General features: G+C 39.1%; 1 protein-coding gene across 1 annotated transcript in view; it reads right to left on the reverse strand.

Annotated features, from left to right (window-relative positions):
- Window positions 1–877: 877 nt before the first annotated feature.
- LOC121534181 (basic immunoglobulin-like variable motif-containing protein) overlaps window positions 878–22,924 on the reverse strand; it is an 84,471-nt gene continuing 62,424 nt past the window's right edge. The window contains exons 4-10 of the mRNA XM_041840723.2: window positions 5,455–5,550; window positions 5,130–5,234; window positions 4,932–5,026; window positions 4,493–4,625; window positions 3,783–3,866; window positions 3,539–3,635; window positions 878–1,537 (exon numbers count right to left, since the gene is read on the reverse strand). Coding sequence (XP_041696657.1) covers window positions 1,214–1,537; window positions 3,539–3,635; window positions 3,783–3,866; window positions 4,493–4,625; window positions 4,932–5,026; window positions 5,130–5,234; window positions 5,455–5,550 — 934 coding nt within the window. The 3' untranslated portion in view covers window positions 878–1,213. The remainder of the gene's footprint in view (window positions 1,538–3,538; window positions 3,636–3,782; window positions 3,867–4,492; window positions 4,626–4,931; window positions 5,027–5,129; window positions 5,235–5,454; window positions 5,551–22,924) is intronic.

Consider the following 22,924-nt stretch of genomic DNA (forward strand, 5'->3'; position numbering starts at 1 on the left):
GACAGTTAACTGTGGCTTTAGACACAACATGGAATCATTCCTTATCCCTTGTCTCTCACGTTGGACATCAATAACAACACAAAGAGAAATCTCTACATCTTGGTAGGTGATTATCATCCTTTGACTTGATTTCTCAGGTATTTTCTTTGGGAAAAGAACGTCTACACTTAACATAGTTTCACGGGACATCACAATGTCAACTGTACCCACTGAATTGTTTGATGCACGTTTATGCAGTTGGTTTCACTGTAGCTGGGTTTCTCAACTCTACCACATGCACATCTCGGTGGAGTTGGGTTGCGACGACTGTGGGGGCGGAGTGTCCCTCCGACTACATCGAGTCGCTGTCAGTCGATACAAGGAAACAGTCGGGTTGTTGTATTTGACAAAAGTTTTATTAAAAAGTGTGGATTTCAGCAAACAAAGAAAAGCAGCTACAGAGGACAAATATAGGTACACAGTAATGGTTTAAGAAAAGCAGCTACAGAGGACAGACATAGGTACAAGGTGAGGGTTTAAGAACTTAAATTCTTACAAGTATCGACTGACAGCGACTCGATGTAGTTGGAGGTACAGTCCGCCCACAGTTGTCTCCGCTTAACTCCATTGATGTGATGTGCATCGTGGAGTTGAGAAAAACTTGGCTTACTATAGTAACTGGATTTTAGTCACATACGCAAACTAACACAACTCACTTTAAAGTGTATAATGAATTGATCTTAATCTTCTTAATGGCTTTTAAATGCAATGATATCAGACATTCTGATTAATAGCAGCAGTCCTCTACATTTACATTTTAGTCATTTAGCAGACGCTCTTATCCAGAGCGACTTACAGGAGCAATTAGGGTTAAGTGCCTTGCTCAAGGGCACCGACAGATTTTTCACCTAGTCGGCTCGGGGATTAGAACCAGCGACCTTTCGGTTACTGGCACAACGCTCTTAACCAATAAGCTACCTGCACATCTATACATTTGCTAGATGATTAAACGTCGTTTTCACACTAAAGTGTATCAACTTGTATGTTGTACGAACTTTCCATCAGAATAATCCAGCAAAATCCTTGATGGGAATCTTGACGATACTATAAGTGTGCTAGATGGGATAAAATAACACTTTGGCTTTCCTTTTTGGTGAAAACCATGAGAATGTTAGATATACTAACCAGCATATTTTAGCAGCACTAATTAATTCCACAGCCTTCTCACTGAGTCTCAGTCATCTGTGGTATCTTCTTCGAGATCGCTCTCAGCTGAGCTCCTGTGTCTGTACTCGGTGGTGTTAGACAGGCATTTCCAAGCTACGTCCTTCTGGTTACTGGTGCCTGTGCTGTTGGAGCGGCCTAGCCGGGCCAAAGCCTGGTGTTTTCCTGAGGTCTTCTCCCTGTCCTCCTGGGCCTCTGCTAAGCCCCCCTGGGCCCTCTCAGACCCCTGGTGGTGGAGGTCATGCCTCAGGTTCTCCAGGTTGAGGGCCCAGGGGCCAAGCTTCTGCCAGTTGACCCTCTGGAAGGCCATGATGCAGTGAAGGTTCCCTCCCACCTGCCAGGAGAGGAGAGGTTCACGTCAGAAACGCTGTACAGACCCAAGAATGGTACCTTCAACTTTTTCATTTTAACATAACTATAAACTGAGAAGAGGAGAGGTTCACGTCAGAAACTCATACTTGAGCTCTGCTACCTGACCCGAGCCCGACGGGCCCCGACATTCTACATTGGGTTAGGTTAGGGCCTGTTTCATTTTTCATCCATAACTAGGATACGTCAGGGCTCGGGAATCACTAACATTTTGAAGCTGAGACGTTTGCTCGTGCTCTGCTGCGCAGTACAGTCATATCTGACTAAGATCATAACATGGTGCCAGAAGTGCTTCAACCAAATATAAGACAGTAGATGTTATTTCACAGATAATAATAATAATAATGTTCCTTGAGTTTTTGTCAGAGTTTAGAGTGATGAAAAGTAGCTAACAGCTCTCACGTCTCGTCATGGAGAAGAGCAGCCCAAGCGAAGCCGTTGCTATTGTCACTCACAGACTCAGAGCCACCATAAGCAGAGAGCGTGCAGCGCACCGGGAGTGAGTGACAGACAGAGGAGCAGCTAACGGATTTCTGGTTTCGGGGAGGGGAGCAGCTAATGGATTTCTGGTTTCGGGGAGGGGAGCAGCGAATGGATTTCTGGTTTCGGGGAGGGGAGCAGCTAATGGATTTCTGGTTTCGGGGAGGGGAGCAGCTAATGGATTTCTGGTTTCGGGGGGGAGCAGCTAATGGATTTCTGGTTTCGGGGAGGGGAGCAGCTAATGGATTTCTGGTTTCGGGGAGGGGAGCAGCTAATGGATTTCTGGTTTTGGGGAGGGGAGCAGCTAATGGATTTCTGGTTTCGGGGAGGGGAGCAGCTAATGGATTTCTGGTTTCGGGGAGGGGAGCAGCTAATGGATTTCTGGTTTCGGGGAGGGAGCAGCTAATGGATTTCTGGTTTTCGGGGAGGAGCAGCTAATGGATTTCTGGTTTTGGGGAGGGGAGCAGCTAATGGATTTCTGGTTTCGGGAGGGAGCAGCTAATGGATTTCTGGTTTTGGGGAGGGAGCAGCTAATGGATTTCTGGTTTTCGGGGAGGGGAGCAGCTAATGGATTTCTGGTTTTGGGGAGGGGAGCAGCTAATGGATTTCTGGTTTTCGGGGAGGGGAGCAGCTAATGGATTTCTGGTTTCGGGAGGGGAGCAGCTAATGATTTTTTGGGATGGATTTCTGGTTTCGGGAGGGGAGCAGCTAATGGATTTCTGGTTTCGGGGAGGGAGCAGCTAATGGATTTCTGGTTTCGGGAGGGGAGAAGCTAATGGATTTCTGGTTTCGGGGAGGGGAGGGGAGCAGCTAATGGATTTCTGGTTTCGGGGAGGGGAGCAGCTAATGGATTTCTGGTTTCGGGGAGGGGAGCAGCTAATGGATTTCTGGTTTCGGGGAGGGGAGCAGCTAATGGATGTCTGGTTTCGGGGAGGGGAGCAGCAAATTGATTTCTGGTTTCGGGGAGGGGAGCAGCTAATGGATTTCTGGTTTCGGGGAGGGGAGCAGCTAATGAATTTCTGGTTTCGGGGAGGGGAGCAGCTAATGGATTTCTGGTTTCGGGGAGGGGATCAGCTAATGGATTTCTGGTTTCGGGGAGGGGAGCAGCTAATGGATTTCTGGTTTCGGGGAGGGGAGCAGCTAATGGATTTCTGGTTTCGGGGAGAGGAGCAGCTAATGGATTTCTGGTTTCGGGGAGGGGAGCAGCTAATGGATTTCTGGTTTCGGGGAGGGGAGCAGCTAATGGATTTCTGGTTTCGGGGAGGGGAGAAGCTAATGGATTTCTGGTTTCGGGGAGGGGAGGAGGGGAGGGGAGCAGCTAATGGATTTCTGGTTTCGGGGAGGGCCGGACCGGACCGGGCAGAAGCAATCAGGCCTGGGCAGGGTAGGGCCTGAACGTCGCGGGCTCTAACTCATCCCCATCTCCGTGTTAGCATAACTGGTCCCCTTAACTAACATAATTATAAACTGAAATTAAAATTAAAACCTTTTTGGTTTTGCGGCACTGAATACCCCTCTCCGTGTGGCGAATATCAAGGTATTCTGGATTTTGTGTGTTGAGATCTGTAACAATATCAGCCCACCTAAAAACAACCAAAGATAGAGAAGTGAGAAATAATGATGTGATAAAAGTAATCAACTTATGCAATCAACTAACAAGACAACATGGTACTAAAAAAAGTACTATATATCATTTTCTTTTAAGCATTTGAAGTCAGAAAGGAACATACTTTTTACAGTGAATAGCAGGGTGTTTCCTGCTTGGTTCACCAATCAGAATCCAGTGTTCCATTTCATTAGTTGGTAATGTACCCCTTAGAAGTAAACAAGAACAAACATTTGGCACAACTTAGTGACAGCAGGAGTTACGTGGTTGACAGCAGGAGTTACGTGGTTGACAGCAGGAGTTACGTGGTTGACAGTAGGAGTTACGTGGTTGACAGTAGGAGTTACGTGGTTGACAGCAGGAGTTACGTGGTTGACAGCAGGAGTTACGTGGTTGACAGCAGGAGTTACGTGGTTGACAGTAGGAGTTACGTGGTTGACAGCAGGAGTTACGTGGTTGACAGCAGGAGTTACGTGGTTGACAGTAGGAGTTACGTGGTTGACAGCAGGAGTTACGTGGTTGACAGTAGGAGTTACGTGGTTGACAGCAGGAGTTACGTGGTTGACAGCAGGAGTTACGTGGTTGACAGCAGCAGTTACGTGGTTGACAGCAGGAGTTACGTGGTTGACAGTAGGAGTTACGTGGTTGACAGCAGGAGTTACGTGGTTGACAGCAGGAGTTACGTGGTTGACAATGTGATAAAATCATTAGTAATCGAAAAATAATTACATTTAACGACTACATCCACAGTTAGGCCTAAACAATGTTTATTTGTAAATTGGCAACATGAATCTGACCTGTTAGAAAGTAAATATGGATATGAGAGAAACGTACCTGTAGGCCTTGGCTGCTTTGAACGGTGTAGCCTCGAAGCCCACAGGACAGAAGTAGTGGTTCTGACAGTGGTAAATGTAGGCCATGGTGTCATCCCTTAACCCCTGGGTCAACTTCAACAGCGCCCCCTCAGCTGGAACAGCGAGGACAGATAATCAAAATACACTAAATGTAAAAAACAGAATCATGCGGACAGTCTGTGCTACTGTATGCTTTTTTAATCTCTTCGGTTTCATTGTCAAACAAAAGCTATTTCTTCATATAACAGAAAAACCCGGAGGACAACTAACTAAAGTCAAAGCCTGCACCAAGCCACAATTGCTGGATCGACTGACATTTGAACACACTTGACCTCTTTGTAATTCCAAGCTGAGGCCAGCTTGTTACATCATAGCCAGTTTGTTAGTAGAGAGGAAGACTTCCGTGAAGACGTACTCACCGGTCTCTCCTGCTGTCTTGTGTTTCCCGTGGGGTTTGTACAGAATATAGGAACATCCACGGACACGGAAATTGTCATTGATTTGCCTGAACCATCTGTTCACAAAGATAAAAAAATAAAAAAAAAGATCTGTAGCCATTTGCTGTGCACCTTGTTTCTAGTGTAAAAAAAAAATCAGAGTATTTCTGAGTATTGTACCTCATCAGAGTAGCGTTGCCTGTAAAGGGACCAAACTTGATCTCCTCAAAAGGAGGCTGGAAGCCTAGGATCTGAAGAGCCCCCTCCTGGGAGATGGGTGGGAGACTGAAAATACACACATAACAATCAAATAGCTGTTATTCCTCTTTTTTCTGACTAATTAAAATGTACTACACGCTATAATGTGGTGGAAACATGTGTCTTGGTGTGTGCATATCTCTTGTGTTACGAATATAAGAAGTATTAAAGATGTAGTCTGTTCCTCCAACGAGCGGTGATCTCATTGCCTCAGGTTCAGAGCTACAGACAATGATAAAATGCCTACCTCCCTGCTCCCAGTGTGCTGTACAGAAAGTTCCAGCAGGAAACTAATGAAGATATCCCACATGACGTCTTGTACTGGGGGCGGCTGATACAGTACCTAGAGATGAGAGAGAGAGAGAGAGAGAGAGAGAGAGACAGACAGACAGACAGACAGACAGACAGACAGACAGACAGACAGACAGACAGACAGACAGAGAAGCAGTGAGTTTATTAATGAAACTGAGTGCCTCCTCAGCTAGTTTTACAAATATTTGCTACGGTGCATCAAAAGTAATTTAAAAGTAATTCTCCGGTAAAAAATAAACGTCAGTCTTACTTCTAAACTTAGCTAGAACTGTTTTTACGGCCATTTTTATATCACCTACACTTGATGCTAGCTAGCTAGGCTAACGTTGGCAAAGATAGCTAGCTAAATATTATAGCTAAACATATCTTAGCTTGCTGCCAAAGAGCTTGCTAAGACTATGTATATAAAGTATATACAATCAAATAAATATATAATGTTAGTTAAAAACATTAACAGTAAACATAATGCTTTATAGCTATAATATAGCTAATGTTAGCTAGCTAATGACAAGCTGGTCTCTGCTGGATGCTGTCACGTTTAGCTCGTCTGGGTTTGTTGCTGTTAGCTAGCAGTAGCCAGACATGACACGAAGTACTAACATACAGTGGGGAGAACAAGTATTTGATACACTTCCGATTTTGCAGGTTTTCCTACTTACAAAGCACGTAGAGGTCTGAGAATGGCCGGCAGGGATGTAGCTCAGTTGATAGAGCGATGGCGTTTGCAACGCCAGGGTTGTGGGTTCGATTCCCACGGGGGGCCAGTATAAAAAAATATATATATATACAGTGGGGAAAAAAAGTATTTAGTCAGCCACCAATTGTGCAAGTTCTCCCACTTAAAAAGATGAGAGAGGCCTGTAATTTTCATCATAGGTACACATCAACTATGACAGACAAAATGAGAAAAAAAATCCAGAAAATCACATTGTAGGATTTTTTATGAATTTATTTGCAAATTATGGTGGAAAATAAGTATTTGGTCAATAACAAAAGTTTCTCAATACTTTGTTTTATACCCTTTGTTGGCAATGACACAGGTCAAACGTTTTCTGTAAGTCTACACAAGGTTTTCACACATTGTTGCTGGTATTTTGGCCCATTCCTCCATGCAGATCTCCTCTAGAGCAGTGATGTTTTGGGGCTGTCGCTGGGCAACACAGACTTTCAACTCCCTCCAAATATTTTTTATGGGGTTGAGATCTGGAGACTGGCTAGGCCACTCCAGGACCTTGAAATGCTTCTTACGAAGCCACTCCTTCGTTGCTCGGGCGGTGTGTTTGGGATCATTGTCATGCTGAAAGACCCAGCCACGTTTCATCTTCAATGCCCTTGCTGTTGGAAGGAGGTTTTCACTCAAAATCTCACGATACATGGCCCCATTCATTCTTTCCTTTACACGGATCAGTCGTCCTGGTCCCTTTGCAGAAAAACAGCCCCAAAGCATGATGTTTCCACCCCCATGCTTCACAGTAGGTATGGTGTTCTTTGGATGCAACTCAGCATTCTTTGTCCTCCAAACATGACGAGGTTTAGTTTTTACCAAAAAGTTATATTTTGGTTTAATCTGACCATATGACATTCTCCCAATCCTCTTCTGGATCATCCAAATGCACTCTAGCAAACTTCAGACGGGCCTGGACATCTACTGGCTTAAGCAGGGGGACACGTCTGGCACTGCAGGATTTGAGTCCCTGGCGGCGTATTGTGTTACTGATGGTAGGCTTTGTTACTTTGGTCCCAGCTCTCTGCAGGTCATTCACTTGGTCCCCCCGTGTGGTTCTGGGATTTTTGCTCACCGTTCTTGTGATCATTTTGACCCCACGGGGTGAGATCTTGCGTGGAGCCCCAGATCGAGGGAGATTATCAGTGGTCTTGTATGTCTTCCATTTCCTAATAATTTTTCCCACAGTTGATTTCTTTAAACTAAGCTGCTTACCTATTGCAGATTCAGTCTTCCCAGCCTGGTGCAGGTCTACAATTTTGTTTCTGGTGTCCTTTGACAGCTCTTTGGTCTTGGCCATAGTAGAGCTTGGAGTGTGACTGTTTGAGGTTGTGGACAGGTGTCTTTTATACTGATAACAAGTTCAAACAGGTGCCATTAATACAGGTAACGAGTGGAGGACAGAGGAGCCTCTTAAAGAAGAAGTTACAGGTGTGTGAGAGCCAGAAATCTTGCTTGTTTGTAGGTGACCAAATACTTATTTTCCACCATAATTTGCAAATAAATTCATTAAAAATCCTACAATGTGATTTTCTGGAATATTTTTTCTCAATTTGTCTGTAATAGTTGACGTGTACCTATGATGAAAATTACAGGCCTCTCTCATCTTTTTAAGTGGGAGAACTTGCACAATTGGTGGCTGACTAAATACTTTTTTTCCCCACTGTATGTATTCACTAACTGTAAGTCGCTCTGGATAAGAGCGTCTGCTAAATGACTTAAATGTAAAATAATGAGCTGTGTGTTACCTCAGTAGTAGTTAATACAGTATAATGAGCTGTGTGTTACCTCAGTAGTTAATACAGGATAATGAGCTGTGTGTTACCTCAGTAGTTAATACAGTATAATGAGCTGTGTGTTACCTCAGTAGTAGTTAATACAGTATAATGAGCTGTGAGTTACCTCAGTAGTAGTTAATACAGTATAATGAGCTGTGTGTTACCTCAGTAGTTAATACAGGATAATGAGCTGTGTGTTACCTCAGTAGTTAATACAGTATAATGAGCTGTGTGTTACCTCTAGTAGTTAATACAGTATAATGAGCTGTGTGTTACCTCAGTAGTAGTTAATACAGTATAATGAGCTTGTGTGTTACCTCAGTAGTAGTTAATACAGTATAATGAGCTGTGTGTTACCTCAGTAGTAGTTAATACAGAGAATGAGTGTGTGTTACCTCAGTAGTAGTTAATACAGTATAATGAGCTGTGTGTTACCTCAGTAGTAGTTAATACAGGATAATGAGCTGTGTGTTACCTCAGTAGTAGTTAATGCAGATAATGAGCGTGTGTTACCCAGTAGTAGTTAATACAGTATAATGAGCTGTGTATTACCTCAGTAGTAGTTAATACAGTATAATGAGCTGTGTGTTACCTCAGTAGTTAAACATATAAGAGGTGTGTTACCTCAGAGTAGTTAATACGTATAATGAGCTGTGTGTTACCTCAGTAGTTAATACAGTATAATGAGCTATGTGTTACCTCAGTAGTAGTTAATACATTATAATGAGCAGTGTGCTACCAGTAGTAGTTAATGCAGTATAATGAGGAACCTCAGTAGTAGTTAATATAGTATAATGAGTGTGTGTACCTCAGTATAGTTAATACAGATAAGGGATAGTAGTAGTTAATACAGTATAATGAGTATATGTAGAGAAATGCATATTAAGAGGTGTGTTACCTCAGTAGTTAATACAGGATAAGAGACAAGTAGTAAAAAAGAGGACAAGAATACAATAATAGAATATAGTTAATACAGTAAATAAGCTGGGTACCTAGTAGTTAAACATATAATGAGGGTACCCAGTAGTAGATAACACAGTATAATGAGGTGGTACCTCAGTAGTAGTAAAAGTATAATGAGGTGTGTTACCCCAGTAGTAGTTAATACAGTATAATGAGCTGTGTGTACCTAGTATAGTTAAAAATAATGAGCTGTGGTATCAGTAGTAGTTAATACAGTAAAAGACTCAGTAGTAGAAATACAGGATATGAGGGGTTACCTCAGTAGTAGTTAAGTACAGTATAATGAGCTGTGTGTTACCCCAGTAGTAGTTAATGCAGTATAAGAGGTGTGTACTCAGTAGTAGTAATTACAGTATAAGAGCTGTGTGTTACCTCAGTAGTAGTTAATACAGTATAATGAGGGTAACAGTAGTAGTAATACAGTATAATGAGAGGTGTAAAGGTAAAAGAAAAGAAAATAAGCAATAAGAGGTTACAAAAGTTAAACAATAAGAGTGGGTAACTCAGTATAGTTAATACAATAAGACGTGTGTACTCAGTAGTAGTTAATGCAGATAAAATGTGTGTACCTCAGTAGTAGTTAATACAGTATAATGAGCTGCAGGTATTGACTCAGTAGTAGTTAATGCAGTGATAATGAGCGTGTGTTACTCAGTAGTTAATACAGTATAATGAAATGTGTGTTACCTCAGTAGTAGTTAATACCTGGTATAATGAGTGTGTGTTACCTCAGTAATAGTTAATACAGTATAATGACAAAGTTACTCAGTAGTAGTTAATACAGTATAATGAGCTGTGTGTACCTCAGTAGTAGATAATACAGTATAATGAGCTGCAAGGGGCCTCAGTAGTGATGGCTACAGATAATGAGCGTGTGTGTTTCAGTAGTAGTTAATGCAGTATAATGAGCTGTGTGTTACCTCAGTAGTAGTTAATACAGTATAATTAGCTGTGTGTTACCTCAGTAGTAGTTAATACAGTATAATGAGCTGTGTGTTACCTCAGTAGTAGTTAATACAGTATAATGAGCTGTGTGTTACCTCAGTAGTAGTTAATACAGTATTTAAATTTTTTTACATTTTAGTCATTTAGCAGACGCTCTTATCCAGAGGACTTTACAGGAGTATGTAATTTAAGGACATTGTAAAGATAAATGTGGTACAAAAGGTTACTACAGATAATGAGGGGACTCAGTAGTAGTTAATACAGATATAATGACGGTGTATCAGTAGTGATAATACAGTATAATGAGCTGTGTGTTACCTCAGTAGTAGTTAATATAGTATAATGAGCGGTGTTACCTCAGTAGGTAGTTAATACAGTATAATGAGCTGTAGTGTTACCTCAGTAGTAGTAATACAGTATAATGAGCTGTGTGTTACCTCGTAGTTAATACAGTATAATGAGCTGTGTGTTACCTCAGTAGTAGTTAATACAGTATAATGAGCTGTGTGTTACCTCAGTAGTTAATACAACTAATTAACGCTGTTGTTACCTCATAGTAGTTAATACAGTATAATGAGCTGTGTGTTACATAGTAGTAGTTAATACAGTATAATGAGCTGTGTGTTACCTCAGTAGTAGTTAATACAGTATAATGAGCTGTGTGTTACCTCAGTAGTAGTTAACTACAGTATAATGAGCTGTGTGTTACCTCAGTAGTAGTTAATACAGTATAATGAGCTGTGTGTTACCTCAGTAGTAGTAATACAGTATAATGAGCTGTGTGTTACCTCAGTAGTTAATACAGTATAATGGTATTAGCGTGTGTTACCTCATAGTAGTTAATACAGTATAATGAGCTGTGTGTTACCTCAGTAGTAGTTAATACAGTATAATGAGCTGTGTGTTACCTCAGTAGTAGTTAATACAGTATAATGAGCTGTGTGTTACCTCAGTAGTAGTTAATACAGTATAATGAGCTGTGTGTTACCTCAGTAGTAGTTAATACAGTATAATGAGCTGTGTGTTACCTCAGTAGTTAATACAGTATAATGAGCTGTGTGTTACCTCAGTAGTTAATACAGTATAATGAGCTGTGTGTTACCTCAGTAGTTAATACAGTATAATGAGCTGTGTGTTACCTCAGTAGTAGTTAATACAGTATAATGAGCTGTGTGTTACCTCAGTAGTAGTTAATACAGTATAATGAGCTGTGTGTTACCTCAGTAGTAGTTAATACAGTATAATGAGCTGTGTGTTACCTCAGTAGTAGTTAATACAGTATAATGAGCTGTGTGTTACCTCAGTAGTAGTTAATACATTATAATGAGCTGTGTGTTACCTCAGTAGTAGTTAATACAGTATAATGAGCTGTGTGTTACCTCAGTAGTTAATACAGTATAATAAGCTGTGTTACCTCAGTAGTAGTTAATGCAGTATAATAAGCTGTGTGTTACCTCAGTAGTAGTTAATACAGGTTAATGAGCTGTGTGTTACCTCAGTAGTAGTTAATACAGTATAATGAGCTGTGTGTTACCTCAGTAGTAGTTAATACAGTATAATGAGCTGTGTGTTACCTCAGTAAGTTAATACAGTATAATGAGCTGTGTCCTCAGTAGATGTTAATACAGTATTACTGTAATGAGCTGTGTGTACCTCAGTGAGTTAATACAGTATAATGAGCTGTGTGTTACCTCAGTAGTAGTTATTACAATGCGCGAAGTCTGTGTGTTACCTCAGTAGTAGTTTAATACAGTATAATGAGCTGTGTGTTACCTCAGTAGTTAATACAGTATAATGAGCTGTGTGTTACCTAGTAGTTAATACAGTATAATAAGCTGTGTGTTACCTCAGTAGTTAATACAGTATAATGAGCTGTGTGTTACCTCAGTAGTTAGATACAGTATAATGAGCTGTGTGTTACCTCAGTAGTAGTTAATACAGTATAATGAGCTGTGTGTTACCTCAGTAGTTAATACAGTATAATGAGCTGTGTGTTACCTCAGTAGTAGTTAATGCAGTATAATGAGCTGTGTGTTACCTCTAGTAGTTAATACAGTATAATGAGCTGTGTGTTACCTCAGTAGTAGTTAATACAGTATAATGAGCTGTGTGTTACCTCAGTAGTAGTTAATACAGTATAATGAGCTGTGTGTTACCTCAGAGTAGTTAATACAGTATAATGAGCTGTGTGTTACCTCAGTAGTTAATACAGTATAATGAGCTGTGTGTTACCTCAGTAGTTAATACAGTATAATAAGCTGTGTGTTACCTCAGTAGTAGTTAATACAGTATAATGAGCTGTGTGTTACCTCAGTAGTTAATACAGTATAATGAGCTGTGTGTTACCTCAGTAGTAGTTAATACAGTATAATGAGCTGTGTGTTACCTCAGTAGTAGTTAATACAGTATAATGAGCTGTGTGTTACCTCAGTAGTAGTTAATACAGTATAATGAGCTGTGTGTTACCTCAGTAGTTAATACAGTATAATGAGCTGTGTGTTACCTCAGTAGTTAATACAGTATAATGAGCTGTGTTACCTCAGTAGTAGTTAATGCAGTATAATGAGCTGTGTGTTACCTCAGTAGTAGTTAATACAGTATAATAAGCTGTGTGTTACCTCAGTAGTATTAATACAGTATAATGAGCTGTGTGTTACCTCAGTAGTAGTTAATACAGTATAATGAGCTGTGTGTTACCTCAGTAGTAGTTAATACAGTATAATGAGCTGTGTGTTACCTCAGTAGTTAATACAGTATAATGAGCTGTGTGTACCTCGTAGTAGTTAATACAGTATAATGAGCTGTGTGTTACCTCAGTAGTTAATACAGTATAATGAGCTGTGTGTTACCTCAGTAGTTAATACAGTATAATGAGCTGTGTGTTACCTCAGTAGTAGTTAATACAGTATAATGAGCTGTGTGCTACCTCAGTAGTAGTTAATGCAGTATAATGAGCTGTGTGTTACCTCAGTAGTAGTTAATATAGTATAATGAGCTGTGTGTTACCTCAGTACTAGTTAATACAGGATAATGAGATGTGTGTTACCTCAGTGTAGTTAATACAGTATAATGAGCTGTGTGTTACCTCAGTAGTAGTTAATACAGTATAATGAGCTGTGTGTTACCTCAGTAGTAGTTAATACAGTATAATGAGCTGTGTGTTACCTCAGTAGTAGTTAATACAGTATAATGAGCTGTGTGTTACCTCAGTAGTAGTTAATACAGTATAATGAGCTGTGTGTTACCTCAGTAGTAGTTAATACAGTATAATGAGCTGTGTGTTACCTCAGTAGTAGTTAATACAGTATAATGAGCTGTGTGTTACCTCAGTAGTAGTTAATACAGTATAATGAGCTGTGTGTTACCTCAGTAGTTAATACAGTATAATGAGCTGTGTGTTACCTCGTAGTAGTTAATACAGTATAATGAGCTGTGTGTTACCTCAGTAGTAGTTAATACAGTATAATGAGCTGTGTGTTACCTCAGTAGTAGTTAATATAGTATAATGAGCTGTGTGTTACCTCAGTAGTTAATACATTATAATGAGCTGTGTGTTACCTCAGTAGTAGTTAATACAGTATAATGAGCTGTGTGTTACCTCAGTAGTAGTTAATACAGTATAATGAGCTGTGTGTTACCTCAGTAGTAGTTAATACATTATAATGAGCTGTGTGTTACCTCAGTAGTAGTTAATACAGTATAATGAGCTGTGTGTTACCTCAGTAGTTAATACATTATAATGAGCTGTGTGTTACCTCAGTAGTTAATACAGTATAATAAGCTGTGTGTTACCTCAGTAGTTAATACAGTATAATGAGCTGTGTGTTACCTCAGTAGTAGTTAATATAGTATAATGAGCTGTGTGTTACCTCAGTAGTTAATACAGTATAATGAGCTGTGTGTTACCTCAGTAGTAGTTAATACAGTATAATGAGCTGTGTGTTACCTCAGTAGTAGTTAATACAGTATAATGAGCTGTGTGTTACCTCAGTAGTAGTTAATACAGTATAATGAGCTGTGTGTTACCTCAGTAGTAGTTAATACAGTATAATGAGCTGTGTGTTACCTCAGTAGTAGTTAATACAGTATAATGAGCTGTGTGTTACCTCAGTAGTAGTTAATACAGTATAATGAGCTGTGTGTTACCTCAGTAGTAGTTAATACAGTATAATGAGCTGTGTGTTACCTCAGTAGTATTAATGCAGTATAATGAGCTGTGTGTTACCTCAGTAGTAGTTAATACAGTATAATGAGCTGTGTGTTACCTCAGTAGTAGTTAATACAGTATAATGAGCTGTGTGTTATCCTCAGTAGTAGTTAATACATATATAATGAGCTGTGTGTTACCTCAGTAGTAGTTAATACAGTATAATGAGCTGTGTGTTACCTCAGTAGTAGTTAATACAGTATAATGAGCTGTGTTGACCCTCAGTAGTTAATACAGTATAATGAGCTGTGTGTTACCTCAGTAGTTAATACAGTATAATGAGCTGTGTGTTCCTCAGTGTGTTAATACAGTATAATGAGCTGTGTGTTACCTCTAGTAGTTAATACATATAATGGGCTGTGTGTTACCTCAGTAGTAGTTAATACAGTATAATGAGCTGTGTGTTGCCTCAGTAGTGGTTAATACAGCATAATAAGCTGTGTGTTACCTCAGTAGTAGTTAATACAGTATAATGAGCTGTGTGTTACCTCAGTAGTTAATACAGTATAATGAGCTGTATGTTACCTCAGTAGTAGTTAATACAGTATAATGAGCTGTGTGTTACCTCTAGTAGTTAATACAGTATAATGAGCTGTGTGTTACCTCAGTAGTAGTTAATGCAGTATAATGAGCTGTGTGTTACCTCAGTAGTAGTTAATACAGTATAATGAGCTGTGTGTTACCTCAGTAGTTAATACAGTATAATGAGCTGTGTGTTACCTCAGTAGTAGTTAATACAGTATAATGAGCTGTGTGTTACCTCAGTAGTTAATACAGTATAATGAGCTGTGTGTTACCTCAGTAGTTAATACAGTATAATGAGCTGTGTGTTACCTCAGTAGTAGTTAATACAGTATAATGAGCTGTGTGTTACCTCAGTAGTAGTTAATACAGTATAATGAGCTGTGTGTTACCTCAGTAGTAGTTAATACAGTATAATGAGCTGTGTGTTACCTCAGTAGTAGTTAATACAGTATAATGAGCTGTGTGTTACCTCAGTAGTAGTTAATACAGTATAATGAGCTGTGTGTTACCTCAGTAGTAGTTAATACAGTATAATGAGCTGTGTGTTACCTCAGTAGTAGTTAATACAGTATAATGAGCTGTGTGTTACCTCAGAGTAGTTAATACAGTATAATGAGCTGTGTGTTACCTCAGTAGTTAATACAGTATAATGAGCTGTGTGTTACCTCAGTAGTAGTTAATACAGTATAATGAGCTGTGTGTTACCTCGTAGTAGTTAATACAGTATAATGAGCTGTGTGTTACCTCAGTACTAGTTAATACAGGATAATGAGATGTGTGTTACCTCAGTAGTAGTTAATACAGTATAATGAGCTATGTGTTACCTCAGTAGTAGTTAATGCAGTATTATGAGCTGTGTGTTACCTCAGTAGTAGTTAATACAGGATAATGAGCTGTGTGTTACCTCATATTAATACATAACGAGCTGTGTGTTACCTCAGTAGTAGTTAATACAGTATAATGATGGTGTACCTCCAGTAGTTAATACAGTATAATAGGTGTGTGTTACCTCAGTAGTTATACAGTTAATAAGCTGTGTGTTACCTCAGTTAATACAGTATAATGAGCTGTGTGTTACCTCAGTATGGTTAATACATATAATGAGCTGTGTGTTACCTCAGTAGTAGTTAATACAGTATAATGAGCTATGTGTTACCTCAGTAGTAGTTAATACAGTATAATGAGCTGTGTGTTACCTCAGTAGTAGTTAATACAGTATAATGAGCTGTGTGTTACCTCAGTAGTAGTTAATACAGTATAATGAGCTGTGTGTTACCTCAGTAGTAGATAATACAGTATAATGAGCTGTGTGTTACCTCAGTAGTAGTTAATACAGTATAATGAGCTGTGTGTTACCTCAGTAGTAGTTAATGCAGTATAATGAGCTGTGTGTTACCTCAGTAGTAGTTAATACAGTATAATGAGCTGTGTGTTACCTCAGTAGTAGTTAATACAGTATAATGAGCTGTGTGTTACCTCAGTAGTAGTTAATACAGTATAATGAGCTGTGTGTTACCTCAGTAGTTAATACAGTATAATGAGCTGTGTGTTACCTCAGTAGTAGTTAATACAGTATAATGAGCTGTGTGTTACCTCAGTAGTATGATACTGTAATAATGAACTGTGTTACCTCAGTAGTAGATAATACTGTATAATGAGCTGTGTGTTACCTCAGTAGTAGTTAATACATTATAATGAGCTGTGTGTTACCTCAGTATTAGTTAATACATTGTAATAGCTGTGTGTTACCTCAGTAGTAGTTAATACAGTATAATGAGCTGTGTGTTACCTCAGTAGTTAATACATTATAATGAGCTGTGTGTTACCTCAGTAGTTAATACAGTATAATAAGCTGTGTGTTACCTCAGTAGTTAATACAGTATAATGAGCTGTGTGTTACCTCAGTAGTAGTTAATATAGTATAATGAGCTGTGTGTTACCTCAGTAGTTAATACAGTATAATGAGCTGTGTGTTACCTTGGTTTCTCAAATGACTGCCTCGCCTGGTTCACCAACTACTTCTCAGATAGAGTTCAGTGTGTCAAATCGGAGGGCCTGTTGTCTGGACCTATGGCAGTCTCTATGGGGGTGCCACAGGGTTCAATTCTTGGGCCGACACTTTTCTCCGTGTATATCAATGATGTCGCTCTTGCTGCTGGTGACTCTCAGATCCACCTCTACGCAGACGACACCATTTTGTATACATCTGGCCCTTCATTGGACACTGTGTTAAGCACAAACCTCCAAACGAGCTTCAATGCCATACAACAATCCTTCAGTAGCCTCCAACTGCTCTTAAACACTAGTAAAACTAAATGCATGCTTTTCAATCGAACGCTGCTGGCACCCGCCCACCCGACTAGAATCACCACTCTCGCGGGTCTGACCTAGAGTATGTGGACAACTACAAATACCTAGGTGTCTGGTTAGACTGTAAACTCAACTTCCAGACTCACATAAAGAATCTCCAATCCAAAGTTAAATCTAGAATCGGCTTCCTATTTCGCAACAAAGCCTCCTTCACTCATGCTGCCAAACATGCCCTCGTAAAACCGACTATCCTACCGATCCTTGACTTGGCGATGTCATTTACAAAATAGCCTCCAACACTCTACTCAGCAAATTGGATGTAGTCTATCACAGTGCCATCCGTTTTGTCTCCAAAGCCCCATACACTACCCACCACTGTGACCTGTACGCTCTTGTTGGCTGGTCCTCACTACATGTTCGTCGTCAAACCCACTGGCTCCAGGCCATCTATAAATCACTGCTAGGCAAATCCCCGCCTTATTTTAGCTCATTGGTCACCATAGCAGCACCCACCCGTAGTCTGCGCTCCAGCAGGTATATCTCACTGGTCATTCCCAAAGCCAACACCTCCTTTGGCCGCCATTCCTTCCAGTTCTCTGCTGCCAATGACTGGAACGAATTGCAAAAATCTCTGAAGCTAGAGACTCTTATCTCCCTCAATAACTTTAAGCATCAGTTGTCAGAGCACCTTACCGATCACTGCACCTGTACACAGCCCATCTGAAATTAGCCCACCCAACTACCTCATCCCTATATTGTTATTTATTTTGCTCTTTTGCACCCCCAGTATCTCTATTTGCACATAATCTCTTGCACATCTAGCATTCCAGTGTTAATACTATTGTAATTATTCTGCACTATAGCCTATTTACTGCCTTACCTCCATAACTTGCTACATTTGCACACACTGTATATATATTTTCTGTTGTATTTCTGACTTTGTTTTTTTACCCCATATGTAACTCTGTGTTGTTGTTTTTTTTTGTTATTGCACTACTATGCTTTATCTTGGCCAGGTCGCAGTTGTAAATGAGAACCTGTTCTCAACTGGCTTACCTGGTTAAATAAAGGTGAAAAAAAAAAAAAAAAAAAAGTAGTTAATACAGTATAATGAGCTGTGTGTTACCTCAGTAGTAGTTAATACATTATAATGAGCTGTGTGTTACCTCAGTAGTAGTTAATACAGTATAATGAGCTGTGTGTTACCTCAGTAGTTAATACATTATAATGAGCTGTGTGTTACCTCAGTAGTTAATACAGTATAATAAGCTGTGTGTTACCTCAGTAGTAGTTAATATAGTATAATGAGCTGTGTGTTACCTCAGTAGTTAATACAGTATAATGAGCTGTGTGTTACCTCAGTAGTAGTTAATACATTATAATGAGCTGTGTGTTACCTCAGTAGTAGTTAATACAGTATAATGAGCTGTGTGTTACCTCAGTAGTAGTTAATACAGTATAATGAGCTGTGTGTTACCTCAGTAGTTAATACAGTATACTGAGCTGTGTGTTACCTCAGTAGTAGTTAATACAGTATAATGAGCTGTGTGTTACCTCAGTAGTGTCGTAGTAAATATATTTGTTATAGCTTGGTCTGACTAAAATCTTGTGCATGACCCATTTTGTGTTGGGCGTTTGTTTTCAATCAATGCTGTTCCTATGCAAGAACAATGGACAGAGAACCATATCTTGTCAAGGACAACACCCACGCCACAGGCCACAATCACTGGTTGCTCCCCTCGAGTCTTCCCTTGAGAACACACACACACATCATCACTGTTAACACACACACACACACACACACACACACACACACATCATCACTGTTAACACACACACACACACACACACACAAAATCCCCTCTTTTAGGCTGAACATTTGAAGACAGAGAACTCTACTCAGAGCCAATGCAACAGTGACACTAGCCTGGAGGGGACCTCGCCCAACTCATCAGGACCAATCAGAAGATCAGAACTACTAGATTCAACCTACATAATTTATTGCATAAAATGTCTGCACACAATGTTTCGGGGGCTCTCTTCAGATAGCTCCCTAAGAGTTTGACGAACGAGTCCGTGCACGCGATTCCAGATATCTTTACCTCTGAATAAACTGCCTTTATTATACCATATCCACCCTGTCCAAAGTCTCTACTTGGTCTCAGTTCTCCAGTAAAATTGTGATTATCAACAGTAGTTAATACAGTATAATGAGCTGTGTGTTACCTCAGTAGTAGTTAATACAGTATAATGAGCTGTGTGTTACCTCAGTAGTAGTTAATACAGTATAATGAGCTGTGTGTTACCTCAAGTAGTTAATACAGTATAATGAGCTGTGTGTTACCTCAGTAGTAGTTAATACAGTATAATGAGCTGTGTGTTACCTCAGTAGTAGTTAATACAGTATAATGAGCTGTGTGTTACCTCAGTAGTAGTTAATACAGTATAATGAGCTGTGTGTTACCTCAGTAGTAGTTAATACATTATAATGAGCTGTGTGTTACCTCAGTAGTAGTTAATACAGTATAATGAGCTGTGTATTACCTCAGTAGTAGTTAATGCAGTATAATGAGCTGTGTGTTACCTCAGTAGTTAATACAGGATAATGAGCTGTGTGTTACCGCAGTAGTAGTTAATATAGTATAATGAGCTGTGTGTTACCTCAGTAGTTAATGCAGTATAATGAGCTGTGTGTTACCTCAGTAGTAGTTAATACAGTATAATGAGCTGTGTGTTACCTCAGTAGTAGTTAATACAGTATAATGAGCTGTGTATTACCTCAGTAGTTAATACAGTATAATGAGCTGTGTGTTACCTCGTAGTAGTTAATACAGTATAATGAGCTGTGTGTTACCTCGTAGTAGTTAATACAGTATAATGAGCTGTGTGTTACCTCAGTAGTAGTTAATACAGTATAATGAGCTGTGTGTTACCTCAGTAGTAGTTAATACAGTATAATGAGCTGTGTGTTACCTCAGTAGTAGTTAATACAGTATAATGAGCTGTGTGTTACTACCCAGTAGTTAATACAGTATAATGAGCTGTGTGTTACCCTCAGTAAAGTAGTTAATACAGTATAATGAGCTGTGTGTTACCTCAGTACTAGTTAATGCAGTATTATGAGCTGTGTGTTACCGCAGTAGTAGTTAATACAGTATAATGAGCTGTGTGTTACCTCAGTAGTAGTTAATACAGTATAATGAGCTGTGTGTTACCTCAGTAGTAGTTAATACAGTATAATGAGCTGTGTGTTACCTCAGTAGTAGTTAATACAGTATAATGAGCTGTGTGTTACCTCAGTAGTAGTTAATACAGTATAATGAGCTGTGTGTTACCTCAGTAGTTAATACAGTATAATGAGCTGTGTGTTACCTCAGTAGTAGTTAATACAGTATAATGAGCTGTGTGTTACCTCAGTAGTTAATACAGTATAATGAGCTGTGTGTTACCTCAGTAGTAGATAATACAGTATAATGAGCTGTGTGTTACCTCAGTAGTAGTTAATACATTATAATGAGCTGTGTGTTACCTCAGTAGTAGTTAATACAGTATAATGAGCTGTGTGTTACCTCAGTAGTAGTTAATACAGTATAATGAGCTGTGTGTTACCTCAGTAGTTAATACAGTATAATGAGCTGTGTGTTACCTCAGTAGTAGTTAATACAGTATAATGAGCTGTGTGTTACCTCAGAGTAGTTAATGCAGTATAATGAGCTGTGTGTTACCTCAGTAGTAGTTAATACAGTATAATGAGCTGTGTGTTACCTCAGTAGTAGTTAATACAGTATAATGAGCTGTGTGTTACCTCAGTAGTAGTTAATACAGTATAATAAGCTGTGTGTTACCTCAGTAGTAGTTAATACAGTATAATGAGCTGTGTGTTACCTCAGTAGTAGTTAATACAGTATAATGAGCTGTGTGTTACCTCAGTAGTAGTTAATACAGTATAATGAGCTGTGTGTTACCTCAGTAGTAGTTAATGCAGTATAATGAGCTGTGTGTTACCTCAGTAGTAGTTAATACAGTATAATGAGCTGTGTGTTACCTCAGTAGTAGTTAATACAGATAATGAGCTGTGTGTTACCTCAGTAGTAGTTAATGCAGTATAATGAGCTGTGTGTTACCTCAGTAGTAGTTAATACAGTATAATGAGCTGTGTGTTACCTCAGTAGTAGTTAATGGTATAATGGCTGTGTGTTTACCTCAGTAGTTATACAGTATAATGAGCTGTGTGTTACCTCAGTAGTAGTAATACAGTATAATGAGCTGTGTGTTACCTCGTAGTAGTTAATACAGTATAATGAGCTTGTGTTACCTCAGTAGTTAATACAGTATACTGAGCTGTGTGTTACCTCAGTAGTAGGTAATACAGTATAATGAGCTGTGTTTACCTCGTAGTAGTTAATACATGTATAATGAGCTGTGTTACCTCAGTAGTAGTTAATACAGTATAATGAGCTGTGTGTTACCTCAGTAGTAGTTAATGCAGTATAATGAGCTGTGTGTTACCTCAGTAGTTAATACAGGATAATGAGCTGTGTGTTACCTCAGTAGTAGTTAATACAGTATAATGAGCTGTGTGTTACCTCTAGTAGTTAATGCAGTATAATGAGCTGTGTGTTACCTCAGTAGTAGTTAATACAGTATAATGAGCTGTGTGTTACCTCAGTAGTAGTTAATACAGTATAATGAGCTGTGTGTTACCTCAGTAGTAGTTAATACAGTATAATGAGCTGTGTGTTACCTCTAGTAGTTATCATACGTATAATGAGCTGTGTGTTACCTCAGTAGTAGTTAATACAGTATAATGAGCTGTGTGTTACCTCAGTAGTAGTTAATACAGTATAATGAGCTGTGTGTTACCTCAGTAGTAGTTAATACAGTATAATGAGCTTTGTGTTACCTCAGTAGTAGTTAATACAGTATAATGAGCTGTGTGTTACCTCAGTAGTAGTTAATACAGGATAATAAGCTGTGTGTTACTCAGTAGTAGTTAATACAGTATAATGAGCTGTGTAGTTACCTCAGTAGTAGTTAATACAGTATAATGAGCTGTGTGTTACCTCATAGTAGTTAATACAGTATAATGAGCTGTGTGTTACCTCAGTAGTTAATACAGTATAATGAGCTGTGTGTTACCTCAGTAGTAGTTAATACAGTATAATGAGCTGTGTGTTACCTCAGTAGTTAATACAGTATAATGAGCTGTGTGTTACCTCAGAGTAGTTAATACAGTATAATGAGCTGTGTGTTACCTCAGTGAGTTGAGTAATGTGCTGTGGCTGTGTGTTACCTCCGTGATTGTCAAGTAATAATATGACTGTGTTACCCCTGTAGTAGTTAATACAGTATAATCAGCTGTGTGTTACCTCATTAGTTAATACAGATATTGAGCTGTGTGTTACCTCAGTAGTAGTTAATACAGTATAATGAGCTGTGTGTTACCTCAGTAGTAGTTAATACAGTATAATGAGCTGTGTGTTACCTCAGTAGTAGTTAATACAGTATAATGAGCTGTGTGTTACCTCAGTAGTAGTTAATACAGTATAATGAGCTGTGTGTTACCTCAGTAGTAGTTAATACAGTATAATGAGCTGTGTTACCTCAGTAGTAGTATACAGTATAATGAGCTGTGTGTTACCTCAGTAGTAGTTAATACAGTATAATGAGCTGTGTGTTACCTCAGTAGTAGTTAATACATTATAATGAGCTGTGTGTTACCTCAGTAGTAGTTAATACAGTATAATGAGCTTGTGTTTACCTCAGTAGTAGTTAATGCAGTATAATGAGCTGTGTGTTACCTCAGTAGTGTAATACAGTATAATGAGCTGTGTGTTACCTCAGTAGTAGTTAATATAGTATAATGAGCTGTGTGTTACCTCAGTAAAGTTAATGCAGTATAATGAGCTGTGTGTTACCTCAGTAGTAGTTAATACAGTATAATGAGCTGTGT

The sequence above is a fragment of the Coregonus clupeaformis genome, unplaced genomic scaffold, assembly GCF_020615455.1.
Source record: "Coregonus clupeaformis isolate EN_2021a unplaced genomic scaffold, ASM2061545v1 scaf0008, whole genome shotgun sequence".
In the NCBI taxonomy this organism is placed as follows: domain Eukaryota; kingdom Metazoa; phylum Chordata; class Actinopteri; order Salmoniformes; family Salmonidae; genus Coregonus; species Coregonus clupeaformis.